Genomic DNA, 17,830 nt, shown 5'->3' on the forward strand with positions numbered 1-17,830 from the left:
ATTTTAACATTGCATTCTTACATTGCTGAAACTCGCCCTGGGATCTTGTGGTGAAAGATGGGTAATAGAGTGACCCCTGACCATTAGGTCCAGTCATGACCGACTCTGGAGTTGTGGTGATCATCTCGCTTTATTGGCCAAGGGAGCCAGTGTATAGCTTCCGGGTCATGTGGCCAGCACGAGTAAGCCGCTTCTGGTGAACCAGAGCAGCGCACAGAAACACCGTTTACCTTCCTGCCAGAGCGGTACCTATTTATCTACTTGCACTTTGACGTGCTTTCGAACTGCTAATAAATACGTAACAACTTCTTCTTCCTCTTTTCCCCCCTCTTCTTCTTCATTAGATTTATATATCAACCTTCATCATAAGATCTCAGGGCGGTTCACAGAATAAAATACAGGATAAAAACAAGTAAATAAGTAAACAAAACAGCAAAACAATATTGAAAATGCTAACTAGGCTTTGGGAAGGAATAGGGAGGACTCTAGGACCCTGTCAGAGCCTCATGGCACCATTTTATGGTTTGCCTCAGGTGTCAAAATGTCTTGGGCTGGCCCTCAGAGGAGTACAATAATATGTGGAAGGCTGCAAGTTCCACGTCCCTGCTTTACAGGCTGACTGGCCTTTTGAGCTTCCAAAACACTTGCTGTTACGAAGGAAATTCAAGTGAGAAAAATTAAAGATGGAGTAGACTTATCCTAACCCTTATCCCCAAAAATGTTGGAGTCACTTGATTTGGTGCAAAGTGTGTCCTCTTCTTTGTTATGGTACATTTTTGGGGTCTGAATCTGGAATCTTGCAGTTTTGGCAACAATAGCATGTGTTGTGCCTTGAAATATAATTGCGTCACAAAATGAGCGACAGATGGGGAAATTTGAGAACAGAGATACGAGAGGAATCTTGCTGGGTTGTGACTTTCCTAAACCAGTGGTTCCCAACCTTCTTGGTACGCTGACCTACAACTCTAAATTTACTTGTGACTGAAGGTCAGCGGTTCGAATCCCCGTGATGGGGTGAGCTCCCATTGCTCCCTGCTCCTGCCAACCTAGCAGTTTGAAAGCATGTCAAAGTGCAAGGAGATAAATAGGTACCGCTCTGGCGGGAAGGTAAATGGCGCTTCCGTGTGCTGCTCTGGTTCGCCAGAAACGGTTTAGTCAGCCAATAAAGCGAGATGAGCACTGCAACCCCAGAGTCGGCCACAACTGGACCTAATGGTCAGGGGTCCCTTTACCTTTTACAACCATTCATTGCCTCATGAATTTTGCACCTTAGGTTTTTGGCACCTTTTGGTTTCATGCATTGTAATGGCAGGTTTGTCTATTTTATAACCATGACTTAGCACCACCCAAGCACAACTGTATAGCCTAGGACCCACTTTCACAGCCATCATGAACCACATGTTGGGAAACACTGTCTTAGACCACTTGGCTACCCCCCCTCCAAATGTGGATGGATACACTTTCCTTCCTCCATGGGCCTAAAGCGGCAAAATCTGAAGACTGCTATCGATCAAATCTGGCAGGATCCTTCAATGTTCCTGTTTTTACATCAGGATAAAATTGGGAACTTCTGGGCTATGGAAGATTGTTTCTTTGATGTGGGTTAGAACTGCATTTCAAACCTTCTGGATGCAATGTGTCGTGCAGTGTAGTGGTTAGAGTGTCAGACTAGGACCTTGGGAGAGTCACCGCTTCTCAGCACATCCTACCTCACAGGTTTGTTGTGGGGAATTAAATGGGATGGGGGGGAACTATGTACGCCCCCTTGAGCAAAATGGAGAGAAGCAGTGCTGGACTTAGGACACCAAGCTAAGGGGGTGCAAAACTGAAAAGATCTAAAACTGAGAAGATCCATTTAGGGCGTCAAAGTTTGGCCTCGCTCAGTGCACCATATTACCAAAGATTGCCAAAGTCTGCCCTTGAGAGCAAGGTGGGTTATAAATGCACACATCCATAAATAATTTCAGGGGTGCCAACTTGAATAAAATATTTGGGTGGCAGGTAATCCCAGTGGCGTAGCGTGGGTTGTCAGCACCCGGGGCAAGGCAAGTAATTTGCGCCCCCTAACCCTAACCCCCAGATGTTGCGCCCAGTGCGGGCGGCCCCCCTGCACCCCCCACGCTACGCCACTGGGTAATCCCCCCTTCCCATGATAGGGAACACCCACACCATTTGATCACATGATGGGGCACCCCACACCATTTGAGTGGCAATGCCCATCAAATATTTTGTGTGTGTGTGTGTAAAAATGCTGCCATAATAGTCATCGACTTGGGCTGAATTGGGCGGGGTGGGGGAAGAGAAATTCCTCCTCCTCTACTCCTCCACCTCCACCTCCAGGATCCCGGAAGCCGGTCTCTCCACTTTTTACCTTTCTCCGTCCTGCAATCTGGGTTCCCACCGGCAGCCCTGGAGGCAGCCGCCGCCTCTCCGGGTGTGAGTGGGAGCCATGTGACTCGCCGGTGAGTCGGGGCGTGCGGCTGCCTCCTGCTTCAGAGCTACCTGATCCGAATACTAAGCAGAGAGAGGCGAGCGAGCGAGCGGCGCTGCCTCTGGTTGTGCCAGAGACACGCCGAAGGAAAGAGCAGCAGCAGCAGCAGCCGCGGCCGCCACTGCAGAGAGCGAGCGAGAGAGCGAGGCGGCGAGGGCGCGCGCGCGAGAGGTGCCCGTTCCCAAGAGCGCAGAAGATGGAGATTAAAGACCAAGGGGCGCAAATGGAGCCGCTGCTGCCCACGGTAAGGAGCTGCGGATTGCGGAAGGCGATGGAGGGAGGGTTGCGGGGACGGCGGTGCCGCAAAGGCCAGTCGTCGCAACTGCGCGTGGATGATGCTCTACAGGCCGGCGACGCGGAGTTGGAGAGCCCTCTACTCGCCACGGCTGGGGACCCCGCGCTGGGCCCAGGCTGCGCCCGCAATGCTCTTCTTTGCTGCCTTCCCAGAGGAGAGAGGGGAAGGGGGAGAGGGAGGCCTACGGGGGTCGGAGAGGGGGGCCATCCTTTGGCCGGGTAAGGCGAGGAGTTGGTTGCATCCTGAAAGGAAGCTGCGGGTCCATGACTGCTTTCCTCTCTCCCACACCTGTGATGTGGGCAGTTCCCCCTGCTCTCGCTCTCGCGCACAGGCTGGAGACAGCGGTGGTGGTGATGAGGAGTCTCTCATTCTCTGCCTCTGGCACACTGGTTGCCTCATGAGAGTCCTGCAAGGCACGCGCAGGGGCGCACACAGGCAGTCTTTAGAGAATTTCTGTGTGCGTGTTCTCCCTCTCCTCTCTTTCTCTCTGGGTTTCTTTCTTTCTCTTTGGGTTTCTTCTCTCTCTCTCTCTCTCTCTCTCTCTCTCTCTCTCTCACACACACACACACACACACACACACACACACAAATTGCCAGTGTGGTGCTCCCTCACTCACCAAGATAGGCTGTTGGGGTTCTCTTACTCTCACACAGGTGTACATCTTGGGTTGAGTTTGCTGCTGGGGTTTTGATTCTCTCAGGCACAGGCCATCTGTTGAGGGGCTCTCTCCTGCACACCTGCAGGGACTGGCTGTTGGGGTTCCATCTCTCTCTCTCTCTCTCACACACACACAGCTGTGTGGTGGAGGGTTCTCATGGCCAAGCACACGATCTAGCTGGCTGGCTAACCATTGGGGTTCTTTCTCTTTAGCACACATGCATGGGCTGGCTGCTGGGGTTGTCTCTGCATGTCACACACATGCACACACACTGGCTCTTGGGGTTCTCTCTCTCTCACACACACACACCCCACACACATGGTTTAGCTCATGAGTTTCTGCTCCCCTCAGTCACACATACAGACACACAAGCAGAGCAGCTGTTGGGATTGTTGCTTGCCTCTCTTGTATACATACAAGATACCTCTTTCTCTCTCTCATCCCTTGTGGGTGAAGGTTTTCTTCTTATAAGTTCTGTAGAACTTTAAACTGAGGTATGTCCCTTTTTTATAGGCATAGGAGTATCCATATAATTAGAGAGGAAGGCTCCCATTCTCAAATCAATATGATTTAGCCCCCACAGTATGGAAAAATGGCATAGATGAGTAAGGATTATAAGGTGTCCAACAACATTAAAAGTGCACATCCATAACATACATTCAGTTCTCCTTTCCCCCCAGTTTAAATTCTCTCTTTAGAAAAGGGTATTACACTTTCTTACTCTTCATGATTTGATGGGGGGAAAGGGCTATATATTGAATAAACATACCACATGGTAAAGTTCTCACGTGAAAGACTATTTACATACATTTATTTAAGGGCAAGTTATTTCACACATGCTCACTGCAAGATATTGTTTCTTGCATGGACCCTCTTCCCTAAAGAAAAATGGTTGCTGCCAGGCTGCTAAGGCTTGTGGAAGATAGTAGGTGGAAGAGGGAAGGGGGTGACTGCATCTGTGTATGAGTCAGTGTGTGTGAGAGAGGGAGAGAGAATTAACATTAATTATTGTATATCCCTATCTGTAGGATGTGCAGATGTTTTCTACAGGTGTAATTCTTTGACCATGTACTTCATATGATGACCTAAACTGTAGACTTCAACTGTACTGTAGTCAGATGACTTACTTCCACAAGTGACCCACTCTCTGTTTTGAGATCTCTGCTGTATTAACTTGATTTGCAGCCTTTGATGATAACAGATGGCTACATTCAACAGTTGTCACCAAGCCACACCATTGCAGCTTTCTCTTAACTTTTCCTTGGGGCAATATGGGAAGAACAGTGACAGATTACATGGTTTGCTGTGCTCACTGTTTGAACCAGCGGGCAAACCAGGAGATAAAACCAGAGACAACATGGGGGTGGTAGTAAAAATGGCCTGCCGTACAGGACTAATGAAAAGATTACCGAGATAAATGCATGCAAAGTGCTTTTAAAACTTTCAAGTGCAGCATGAATGTTGACAGTTATAGAGTGGCAGCACAGTAACATCACCCAAGGAGGTGATGCAATTCAGTGAATTTCCTTTGTAAAAATTAGACAGCCATGGGATCAAAGCCCTCCAGTATAACAGAAAAATTGAGGCATTTACAAAGGAGTTCATATACCGTGAAACATGAAAGTTGCAAGTTAAAGCATCTGTGTTTGCTGCTTATTTCAGGGACGGGGAACCTGCGGCTCTCCAAATGTGGTTGTACTGCAGCTCCCATCATGCAACTAAACAACATCTGGAGGGCCACAGCTTCCCCATCCTTGATTCACAGGATGCAGAAACAGATTGACCCTCCTCTAAATGAATGAAAGAAATATCTAGGATTTGCAAAGATTTCCCAACCTGGGGGTTGACAAACCAATGACATGTGTGGGTACAGGGAGGCTAAAAAAGCACAACACAAGCAGCCATAGGATAGGCATTGGGACATGGTGCAAATGTTAAGGGGGTTGCCTTAACGTTTCCATGCATGAGTGAGTTTGTAAATTTCTAAACATTGGTTTTCTTGATCCTAGAATGGAGTAACTATATGACAAGGGATTGCTGGCATCCCTGGGCCTTTCACATCCATTCCAGCATTCATGAAAAGCAGTGGTTAGGATGATGATTCTCAGCTAGAGGTAGACAACTGGGAACCAAGGATGGTCACAGAGATGTTCTCATCGGGTTCCCAGCATATCCCCAGAACATCCCCTTTGTTGTTAGTCATTTTCAGCAAGTTGAGCCAAGACCACAAGCAAAGGAGTCTGTAAGCTGCTCGTCCCCTCAGTGTGAACAGCTCTGGTGAGAGTGCAAACTTTTAAGTGATTTAAGGCCCTTAAAGTGAAAGCGCCTTGCACTTTGTACATAAGGAGTGAAGTTAGTGTCTTAAGTGAGTGTACTGCATCATAAGACAAGAACTCTGCTAAAGCCTCTTTTACTGTTCACGCTGGAGAAGAAGGCGTTGGAGTCCTTTTCCTCTGACTGCCATCATGGAATGGAGACAGTTGGCAACAAAAACAATTTTTGCCTTTCATTGTTCAATTTAAAATATATCCCGCCCGCCACAGTGGCAAGGCAGCAGATATAGACACACCACTATCTCAAGTTGGCTGGAGGTGATCTGTATTAATCCCCACACCTTACTTTTTTACTTGAAATGACCCATTAACATTTTGTGGCTGTTTCCTGTCAGGCAAAAGCTCCATAGCAACCCTTTCAAGTGAATAAGGTTTTACTTGCTTGCTGTGCATATCTGGAAGGAGGTTTCAAAATACCCGTTGCTGCGCTATGGTCAATATTGTGCTCTCATGCAGGTAGCTTGCTTGGAGAATCCTTAATGCAAGATGTTTTCTTTCTTTCTTTCTTTCTTTCTTTCTTTCTTTCTTTCTTTCTTTCTTTCTTTCTTTCTTTCTTTCTTTCTTTCTTTCTTTCTTTCTTTTAACAGCCAGTGTGGTGCAGTGATTAGAGTGTCAGACTAGGACAGGGGTAGGCAAAGTAAAGCCCAGGGGCCGGATGCGGCCCAATCGCCTTCTCAATCTGGCCCGCGGATGGTCTGTTAATCAGCGTGTTTTTACATGAGTAGAATGTGTCCTTTTATTTAAAATTTATCTCTGGGTTATTTGTGGGGCATAGGAATTTGTTAATTATTCCCCCCCCCCAAATATAGTTTGGCCCACCACATGGTCTGAGGGATGGTGGACCGGCCCACGGCTGAAAAAGCTTGCTGACCCCGAGACTAGGACCTGGAAAGCCAGGGTTCAAATCCCTACTGGGTCATGAAACTCACTGGGTGACCTTGGGCCAGTCACTGCCTCTCAGCCTAACCTACCTCACAGGTAGTGGGGATAAATTGAGGAGGGGGAGAACCATCTACACAGCCTTGCACTCCTGTAGTAGGGGGAGGGGAGGCGGGACGTACAACATACTAAATAAATATATAAATAAGACTGGTGGGGCCTATGATCTCATTGCAAATATGTCCAAATTAAGTCTTACAAAGCTGTAAGAACCTTATGGTGGCGTTGTGGGTTAAATCACAGAGCCTAGGAACTGCCGATCAGAAGGTTGGCGGTTCGAATCCCCGCAATGGGGTGAGCTCCCGTTGCTCGGTCCCTGCTCCTGCCAACCTAGCAGTTCGAAAGCATGTCAAAGTGCAAGTAGATAAATAGGTACCGCTCCGGCGGGAAGGTAAATGGCATTTCCGTGTGCTGCTCTGGTTCGCCATAAGCGGCTTAGTCATGCTGGCCACATGACCCGGAAGCTGTCCCTCAGCCAATAAAGTGAGATGAGCGCCGCAACCCCAGAGTCGGTCATGACTGGACCTAATGGTCAGGGGTCCCTTTACCTTTAAGAGCCTCTGGAAATCATGAGTAGGCTTAGCAGTCAAGGAAAGGTCTTTTTGTGAATCTTGAATGGGCTAAGTTGCAGGAAGCGAAGAGTAAGAATAAATGGACCGTCCTACAAAGGGTTGTTTTTGGGACCTGTGCTTTTTAACACTTTCATAAACAAGATGAGTTTGGCGTGAACAGTGAGGTGGCTCTTCTGATGATGCTCAAAAGTCCACACTTCACTCCTTCCACACTCCTCTTGTTGCTGCACCAGAAAGGAAGCAAAGCAGAGGCTGATTTGTCATTAAGTTTAAATCTGGGCTTATGGTTTGTTTGTCCCCCCCCCCCCAAGTAATGCATTGTCAATTAAGAACAAACCTTGGGACTTTTGAGTGGCTGGTTTATGCTAAACCATAGTCTTAACTATGGTTTAACATGACACCTAAATTAGACCAGACAATTTTCAAAAACATAAAATAAGTGACCCGGTAGCAGATAGGTACGTACATACCTATAAATCTTCTTACACATTTTATGTATCTGCGGTATTTTTTGTTCCCAGTTGTCAGGGAACTGCCATCGGAGAGAGAGATGGGGGAAAGGCTCCAGGAGAATAGGAGAGACTCTACAGCAGAAGCAGGAACCAGCAGGGGGAGCGCAGGAGTTCCAGCGGAAGGGGAATCGGAGGGAAGGCTCTGGGATACTTCTAGTGAGAATAGTGCAGAGGTATCAAGACCCCCGTTAGCAACTCCCACCCCTCGCCGGAAACTGTCACGCAGAGAGTCACGAAGGCGCATGTCCGTCAAACAGCTTTTATGTTGGAGTAAATTCCGTAGACGCCCACTGTCGGATTCTACCAGCGACTGACGGAGCCATGCTTTGGGGGCTCCGTTAGTGCCTGGGTTTGGTTGACCAGCCAAACCCCAGAGGGATTAAGCTTTTACGCACAAGCAGCTCATTATCCCATCACACCAGTGTGTGAGATATTTTTGCAATTGTGGTTGCACCAATTTACACACACGTGGACTCAATAATATGTTAATAAACATTTATTCTGCTTTTTCTGTTACATAAATATCCAAAGCAGCTAACAAAATACATAAAAATCCAAAATCAGCAAAGTATCACATCATAACAAAACATAACCGCAAAAATTACCAGAGACAATCCGGCACATGAGTCTTTCTTCCCTCTTACCTACAAAGCAATGTCAGATCATATTCCATTTTGAATCAATTTTCCCCTGATCATGAGATGATGAAAGGCAAGGAGCAGAGGGGACGAAAAGGGGTTTTTCAAGAGAGAGAGAGTTGCAGAGGCTAAGTAAAAAAAAGAAAGAAAATGTCTTGTCCTGTGTACCTGCCTGCTTTCATCTTAGGGACTTAAGAAGATCCATACTAGATTAGTTCAAAGATCTATATAATCCCAAATCAAATTTCCCACAGTGACCAACCAGAGGCCTATGGAAAAACCACAAGCAGGACATAAGGACAGTAGCTGTCTCCTCCTTGTAACCCCTAGCAACTGCTACTCAGGATCATTTTTTCTCTTGATTCCAGAGATATATTTATTTATCATTCATTCAAGAGTCCCTTCATTCAAGAGTCCCAGGGAGTCAAATTGATCACAGTTAATAACAGAACTTTTAAACAAACCAAACAGCATCAGAAAATTAATAATTGACAGCGGAAGTTAAAGTTGATTGCGATCCAATGATTCCCCTCATAGTCCATTCATTTGTTTAATCCACTTTTCAAACAACCCAGAGCTCAGAAATTGCTCGTGCTAATGAAATTCCTTGTTGCAGAACACGCCTAGAACAATGGGAGTTTCGAACGCTTGCTCTAAACTATTATTTGTCTAAATAAACCAAGATCAAACTGTGATTTCTGTGCCTGGCTTGTTTGGATAAAATAAAATAGTTAACTGCAGTCAAGGTCCTCAAGATGTGCACTCCAGCACTGGAGAGGCGGGTCACACAGATCTTAAAGCTCTTTGAAGAACTATTTCTTTTGAAGGAACACAACATCTAGAAAATGGCAGGGCATTGATTCTTGTTAGAGGATCAAATGCTCTTGCAGCGGGAAGAAAAAACTACACAAGGTGAGTCAGTGGGCTGCAAGCAGTTTCCCCCTTCGCTTGCTAATTATGAAGAGCATATTCCCCCTTAGTGATATTATGGCATCTAAGGGAAGTAACAGGAAGACTGAAGCTCCTGTAATTTGAAGTGCATCTGCCAAGAATTTGCAGACACCAGCCTCTTCCCCTAGCTGACAAAGATACTAATGCTATGTTGATTCTTAAAGCAATTAAAGCCACAGGAGTCTATTGAAGACTCTGTTGATCAGCTTCAAGACTCTGTTGAAAAAATTGCTCTTCAACTCAGAAGATCTAACTTGAGGACACTGCTGCAGCTCATAAGGCAGCACTACAAAAGCCTAACATTTTTCTTAGGCTAACTAATGGTTAGAACAGGGGTCAGCCACCTTTTTCAGCCGTGGGCCGGTCCACCGTCCCTCAGACCATGTGGTGGGCCGGACTATATTTTTTTAAAAAAATATGAATGAATTCCTATGCCCCACAAATAACCCAGACATGCATTTTAAATAAAAGGACACATTCTACTCATGTAAAAATATGCTGTGGGCCAGAATGAGAAGGCAAATGGGCCACATCTTGGTTAGAATAAGAGAACTTGAAAGCCATCCCCTTAGATCCAATCTCAGAATCCCTGGCATCCCTGATAATATTAGTGAGCAAAGTCAGCCTGTTCACTTTGTTGAGTATATTTTATGAGAGGCGCTAACATTACCGGAAGATTACTAGCTGGATATAGAGAGAGCTCATTGTGTGTAAGCTCCTTCTCTGAGACCCACTTCATTGGGAAAATTTTGAGGTTAAAGGGTTTCTGCTAGAGCATTCTGGAGAGAAGGGGAAACTTCAACGAGGGAAGAGAACAGCACCGTATCTTACACAAAACAGATGTCCCACCAGCAGAAAACTTTCCACAGAATACGCCTACTTCCGAAAGAGAAAAATATTATTTATTTTGTAAACTTTCTTGCATTTTATGTGGGTAATCAACAGCATTCATTTTACAAGGCAGGAGACCCTGACAAATATCTTCCTGGAATAAATCCAGTTCTGGCCTTCTCAACAAGTGCACAGTGAGACACTTGAGTGTTCCCAGGTAATTTCTTCTGCTCTGTCTCTGCTGGATTTTAGACATCTGAAGTGTCTACAGCTTATCTTTGTTGCTATGGTGTAGCTGGAGTGAAATTTTGACTGAGAGCCATCCTTAACTTGGAACTTTCTCATTGCTGCTTTTTGTACTCCCACCATATGAGAAAAAGACAGGTCTCTATTTTGATGTTCATCCTCTACTGCTATTGTGCATATCAGGCCTGCCCAAAGTCCGTTTCGGACTTTAATTTGGTTTAATCCTATGACAAAACCCTAAAAAAAGCTCAACAACTTTGGTTGGCCCTCATGCATGTTCACTTCATCAAATCATCAAATTCATTATTTATACCCTGTCCATCTGTCTGGGTTTCCCCAGCCACTCTGGGCGGCTCCCAACAGAATATTAAAACACAATACAGCATTAAACATTAAAAACTTCCCTAAATAGGGCTGCCTTCAGATGTCTTTTAAAAGTAAGATAGTTGCTTATTGCCTTATACGTGGGTTCAGGTGTGTTCCTACAATTTTAGCAAGTATAATCAGGTGGCTAATGGGAGGAGAGCACTGAGGGGGACCTTTGGGTTCTACTACCATCTAGAGCTGTAAGTTTTAGTGGTGGTTGTTTCCTTAGTCCTTTTGTTTTTGCTCCGCTTTCCTTTTTGTCTTTCAGGTTCTTAGAGCCTTATCAAGTTCCATCAGTATATACAACATACTTGTTGTACTTGTTTGTTCAGCATGGAGTTTTTGCTCCAGATGTTTGTATTATAAAGATGTTGTGGTTTTCAGCACTGCAATATGGAGGCCTGGAAAAGTGTCCTTGGGGCATACCCACAAATAGGTTGGGTGGTGTTTGGTTTTTTTTAAAGTTAGGATTTATGTTGATTTTTGTTAGCTGGGATATATGCTTGGGTTAAAGGAAATTTAAGAATACCCCCCACATGCATACATACAGTGGTGTTAAATTTTATTAAATGGAATTGTAAGGGCTTGGGCTCTTGTAACTAAAGACAACAGATGCTTTCTAAACTTAAAAATCTCAAAGCTGATGTGGCAAGAGGCACATCTGTTTGTGGATGATAAAATATACACGTTGTGAAGACTGAGTAGAGGAAGTCTATGCTGATGATTCTAAGGGTGCAAGAATGCCAACTTGAATAAAATATTGGAGGTGGGTCAAGTAAGCCCCACCCCAAATAATTGACCACAAGACGTGGTGCACACACTATTTGAATGGCAATGCCCATCAAATTAGCAGGGGCCTGGCCCCCTCAAATATTTTATTGGAGTGGGTGAAGGGACCTTGGCTTCTACAAGTTGGCTTGTATGTAAGGGTGTGGCTATAGTTACAAATAAAATGCTCCTCTTGTAGTGTTACAAGCAGAAGTTGTTCCAGATGAGTGATACTTTATTTTGTTGCCAAAGACCCTGGGTATGATAACTGTTATAGTGAATGTTAATGGTCCGAATTTGGACTCTGTTTCAAAAGTGATTGAGATACTTGTGTGATATGACGTATGAGCATCTGGTAATTGAGAGAGATTATAACGATGTTCTTGACCCAGTTTTAAACAGGGATACTCCTTTCCATAAAATCCAGTCTTCCGTAAGGTCAATGCTAAAGGCATATATGTCTGAATTTGGATTGATGGTTGTTTGGCAACAGAATGTGACTTTTCTTTTATCAGTACATGAAGGTTGTTTTCTGTTAAAATTACTTTTGGTTTCTTCCCTTCTTCAATATGTAGCCACATGTCATATTGATACAATTACTATTTCAGATCATGCTCCAGTATCTCTTGCTGTGCAGTTAACTGATGTGGCAAGAACATCTGCTCTTGGCGTTTAAATGTGGTGTTTTTTTCTGGAGTGTCTCAAGGAGTTGGGAGTCGAGGGTGCTACTTATAGCATGGGTAGGCAACCTAAGGCCTGGGGACCAGATGCAGCCCAATTGCCTTCTAAATACGGCCTGCAGATGGTCCAGGAATCAGCATGTTTTTACATGAGTAGAATGTGTCCTTTTATTTAAAAGAAGAAGAAGAGGAGTTTGGATTTGATATCCCGCTTTATCACTACCCGAAGGAGTCTCAAAGTGGCTCACATTCTCCTTTCCCTTCCTCCCCCACAACAAATACCCTGTGAAGTGAGTGGGGCTGAGAGACTTCAGAGAAGTGTGACTGGCCCAAGGTCACCCAGCAGCTGCATGTGGAGGAGCGGAGACGCGAACCCGGTTCCCCAGATTACGAGACTACCGCTCTTAACCACTACACCACACTGCATCTCTGGGTTATTTGTGGGGCCTGCCTGGTGTTTCTACATGAATAGAATGTATGCTTTTATTTAAATCTCTGGGTTATTTGTAGGGCATAGGAATTTGTTCATTCTCCCTCCCAAAAATATAGTCCTTCCCCCCCGCATGGTCTGAGGGATAGTGGAGCAGCTCCCTGCTGAAAAAGTTTGCTGACCCCTGACTTATAGGGTCTCTGCCAGAACATAGGACTAGGACATTGTAGCTCTGCTGCATTGCTTTTGTGCTGTAAAGGTAAAGGGACAGGGACCCCTGACCATTAGGTCCAGTCGTGGCCAACTCTGGGGTTGCGGCGCTCATCTCACTTTATTAACCGAGGGAACCGGCGTACAGCTTCCGGGTCATGTGGCCAGCATAACTAAGCCACTTCTGGCGAACCAGAGCAGCGCACGGAAACGCCGTTTACCTTCCCACCACAGCGGTACCTATTTATCTACTTGTGCTTGACATACGTTCGAACTGCCAGGTTGGCAGGAGCAGGGACTGAGCAACGGGAGCTCACCCTGTCACGGGGATTTAAACCGCCGACCTTCTGATTGGCAAGCCCTAGGCTCCAAAGGTCTTTTCTGTCTCCTGTGCTATTTAACACCTGTCTGAAACTGCTGGGAACTGTCATCCAGGGATTTGGAGCATCATTTCATCAGTATGCTAATGATAGGCAGAATCAGGAGATGCTGTGAAGACAGGTGTCTGAAGGCAATGATGGACTGGAAGGGGGCCAGTAAACTGAAGCTGAATCCTGATAAGATGGAAATGCTGTCAGTGGGTGGTGCCCATGTCTGGGAATTAGGTGTATGACCTATTCTGGGAGAGGTTGCAGCTCCCTGACAGATCAGTTTTGTAGTTTTATAAGGCAGGGTGGCCAATGTGATGCCCTCCAGATGTTGGTGGACTCCAACTCCCATATTCTCTGACCATTAGTAATAATATGAATCAGATCAATGCCTCACCCAGTCCAGCACCCAGTTTGCCACAATGGCTACTGTTCTTCCCCTGCAGTTGCTAGTAAGTGGCATCCAGCCTCCGAACATGGGAGTCTTCCATCATGACTTTAACCACTAATACCTTTGAAAGCCATCTAAGATGTAGGTGCAGTTGCTGTCACAACATCATGCAGCCTCCATCGATTTAGTATGCACTGTGTGAAGCAGCACCTTCCTTTGTCTGTTTTCAATCTTCTCCTGCCCATCAGTTTAATTAAATATCCCCAGATTTAGGCTTATTAGAAAAAGAGACAAGCTTCTCTAGGCCCTCAGTCTCTTCATATGCTGGTGATGTGCCAACAGTAGGGTGCTGCTGAGCTTACAATATTTGGAATTAATTCCTGTAAAAAGAACCTGCAGCGTCGCAAGTCTTCACCAAGAGAAATAACAGGAACGAATGCCCTGTATGAAATTTCACGATGCAAGTCAAATTTGATCATATTTTCATTTTGATTTGAATACTTATCCAGTATATCTGGGTATAAATTACAGATTCTTTTTGCAGTTATCTGATTCTCCTTCCCCCCTTTCCTGCTTAGTTTTCTTGAATACCTGTTTTGTTCAGTTAGACTAATGAAATAAAAAATTAGAAACAGCCGGGGGGAGGCGGGATAGAGGGAAGGAGAGGGAGAAAGAAGTCGTATTTCAAAGTGGCTTTTGTCTTTTTAATCATTTCAGTTCTTAAGATCAGGAAATGACCTCAGAGTGATTTATGTTCAGTGGGGAAGGCATCCTAGTCATATGATCTTAAATAAGTAACCATTATTTTTGGCTGAAATTTGTCTGTTTGGAAAAGTGTTTTGAGCATGTAATAATATTGATAATTCTCAAATATAATCATGGCCTATCTTGTTGGAATAATAAAGTACAAGATCGAATTAAATTAGACTCTTTATTTGGAGACACATAGAAGATGAAGTATAGGGCAATGTGATTAAATATAGTCAACTTTGTTCTGGCAAGATCCATTTATAATGTGGAAGAATTGGAATATTAATGTAATATTTTCCTTCTTCTTATTTGTATTCACGAAGAGCAGAATAATAATTGTAGAAGTGCCAGATTGGCTCTGCCAGTGTGTTTGCACTGCACTGACAGCACCACCACTCCTGTTCTCTGTCTCGCCATTCCAGTGAGCGGCAATGACTCATTTGCCAGGAGGTCAGTTAAGTGCCTCCACTCCACAGCTGTCCACGACTGTTTAAGCCTGATGGCTTTAGTTCTTGGCCAAAGAAATAGTTTGGGGCTTAGCTTTCGTCAACCCATTCAGAATAATAATAAAAATAGCAAGGGAAAGAATAAATTTAGATTTGTTTTTGCCTAAATTTTTGCAGGCTGATTCTGCCTCTTCCTGTCTTTGAGATAGCACAAGCAGAAGCAAACTTTGCATCATGTGAGAGAGGAAAAATAGAGCAAAGCTGGAAAGTGATTGGAGACCAGCTCCCAGCAAAGGCAAAATAATTCCCTTGCACTGGTGCTGGGCATTGTGGTCATGATCCTGTACTGCACAGCATATATTCAGAATAAGGCTTTCTTCTCTTGTATTCTCTTCTCCATGTGAAAAATGTACACTCTTATTTCAGACACCACCCCAAACTATGGTTTTTTATGCCAAGCACAGTTAAGAACCCACAGCATGGTTTGAAGTTCCAGACGCACGGCAAGTAATCTGTAGTTTAGAGGTGCTTGTCTGCTTCCATCTGATCAGCACACAGCTTCATAAATCTGCTTCTGTCTCCATGGTGCAGCAGTCTCTGTAGGTGGAGCAGTGGCCCTAGCTAGCTTTCTGGTAGTTTGTGAATTCCAGCATGAGCGCAAACCACAGCTTGCAGAATTTATGTTTGCAAACCAGCTTCAAACTGTGTGGTTCAATATCCTGTTTTGCAAGCCATGGCCTGTAAATTGGCATAGCTTCAGACATGACGCCAAATGATGGTTAAGGAAGGACCATAGCTCAGTGATGGCAGAGTACATGCTGTGAATGTATAAGTGTCTCAGGTTCAATTCATGACTTCTCTAGGTAAGACTGGGAATAGGCCCTGGACAGCTACTTCCAGCCAAGAACAGTTTGGGGATGGGGAAACCTGTGATCCTTCTGACATTGTTGGACTCCCAATTCCTATCACCACCAGTTAGAGATGATGAGACACAACAGCATCTGAAGTGCTACAGATTCCTTATTCCTGAAGTAGACATCACTGAGATCAATGGACCAATGGTCTAATTCAGGACAATGCTTCATGTTTGCAATTTAGCTTTATGTCTGAGTACAACAACTGTCTCAATATAGTCAGCATTGTGCAAATAGTTGTTTATGAAGCACTGGAAGAAATGCTGCCAGCAATTGCAGTTTGGGAAGGATGTTCAGAAGTCTCTAGCACACTAATCTATGCACAGAGAGACTTTAACTGCAGTAGTTTCCTTGCATAGCCAGCAAAACTTTCAGAAAACAATGCTAGGAGCAGGAGATAGGCATCACACAGGGATTTATTTTTAAGAAGAGAGTATGCCAGAAGAGAAATGACAATAGGCTATGAGAGATGGATCATGACCATTAAATGTTGAAAAGTACCCAAAGAAGCCTCTGGTAGGAGGCTGCTCAGTGCATCTCTGTATGAGTCATTGTTCTCTCCCTGCAGGCTTAAATTACTGAGTTTTTTTGGCCTGCAATGTAATTTTTTGTGGGGGGTTTATAGCTCAAGTCTCAGAAATTTGGGAAAAACTGAAGGTTGACTCAAGTAAAATGTGACACGGCTTTCAGCATCTCATTTACATCACAGTAAAGTAGTTTCAATAAATTGATACATTCATGGTGATGGAGAATGGTCATTTGCATACTCGCCAATGGGAAAAAAAGGAACCCCCTGTTTTTTCATGTGAGATTGCAGAAGCCATTTTGAGTGCGGCATTCTTGCCTTGAAAGAAACACATTTTTCAGGGCAAGATCGTGGTCTGGGTCCCAGAAGATGCACATCCCATTTTTTTTATATCTGCAAAAGTTGGATAGTATGCATTTGAGTGTGTGTGTGTGTGTGCATGGGCCTTCGTCTTCTCAGTTTGTGATCCTTTTCTTGAAGAAACATAGAAAAAGGAAGAGAAAATTAGCTTCAGTTTGTGTATGCGTGCACACACAAGTATGTGCATGTAGGGGAGTTTAAGCAAGATTATGATTTCATGATACCACCATAATGCTGAGATGCCACCTCAGAGTAGGGAATTAGTCAATGTGATTTCCATAGCTCTTAGGCTAAGGATGTGCCAACCTGATGGGTATTTGCAAAAGTTTGTGGAATGGTTGTGCAAACCAGGGGCAAATGGTTGAGCAAGACTATTTTCTTTCAACATTTCCTCCTATGTCCAGTTTCTCACAGACTCAAAAAATAAATAAATCCTGCTGGGGTGTGTAGATCCCCATTCACATGTTGCATTCCTTGAGCTGCTATAACATCCCTTCTTTCTGTGTGGGTCTTAGAACTAGAGTCCTTACTTGGGCTTCCATGTCTCAACTGTTCCTGCTCACACAAGAGGCAGGTAGGTTTATAAACAGCTTATCCTGATTACAAACTCACATAGCAACCTTCCTTTCCTGTAGTTAAGCTGAACAGCTCAGGCCACCTTCCACTTGCTCCAACATACACACTGAGATGGAACAATTGAGAGCAACACCCCGTGGGACTAAACCACACCAGGAAAGTATGGGGGGGGGGGAGGGAACCAGACTGTTCCATTACAGTTCTCTCGAAAATGCATCCAATCACAGTTGTCATTCATTCCAGACAACGCAGCATCTGTTAATTTGAAAGCATTATCACAAATCCTCTTGGCTACCTCACACACATTGCACTGCTAATTCATAGGGGAAGGAGAAGGCAAAAGGTGTCTGCTTTTTTATATCTAGTGTGACATGCAATAATGGTTAAGTAATAAGAAGTGTGATAGACGTGCTCTTCCCACGTGTGTCTATTCCTTCTATCTGGTGAGGAGTTTTTAGGTGTTTCCTTCATATCAGCTGTACAGTAGCAGCCTCGCTGACAAGACTGATCATTGTAATCTTCTGCGTGCTTATTTGTTCAGTAGAATTCACTTCTGATTAAACACGCATAGGATTGCA

At 44.6% G+C, this 17,830-nt stretch overlaps 1 protein-coding gene across 6 annotated transcripts in view; it reads left to right on the top strand.

Moving 5' to 3' along the window:
- Positions 1-2,332: 2,332 nt before the first annotated feature.
- The window catches only part of SLC4A10 (solute carrier family 4 member 10), a 158,708-nt gene continuing 143,210 nt past the window's right edge, over positions 2,333-17,830 (top strand). For 3 of the 6 annotated variants that reach the window (XM_081928670.1, XM_081928674.1, XM_081928671.1), the window contains exon 1: positions 2,333-2,735. In XM_081928670.1, the coding sequence (XP_081784796.1) occupies positions 2,688-2,735 (48 nt within the window). In that variant the 5' untranslated portion in view covers positions 2,333-2,687. The remainder of the gene's footprint in view (positions 2,736-17,830) is intronic. The other 3 variants (XM_081928675.1, XM_081928673.1, XM_081928677.1) reach the window with 3 other exon arrangements.

The sequence above is a fragment of the Podarcis melisellensis genome (assembly GCF_964234715.1).
Source record: "Podarcis melisellensis genome assembly, chromosome: 1".
NCBI lineage: Eukaryota > Metazoa > Chordata > Lepidosauria > Squamata > Lacertidae > Podarcis > Podarcis melisellensis.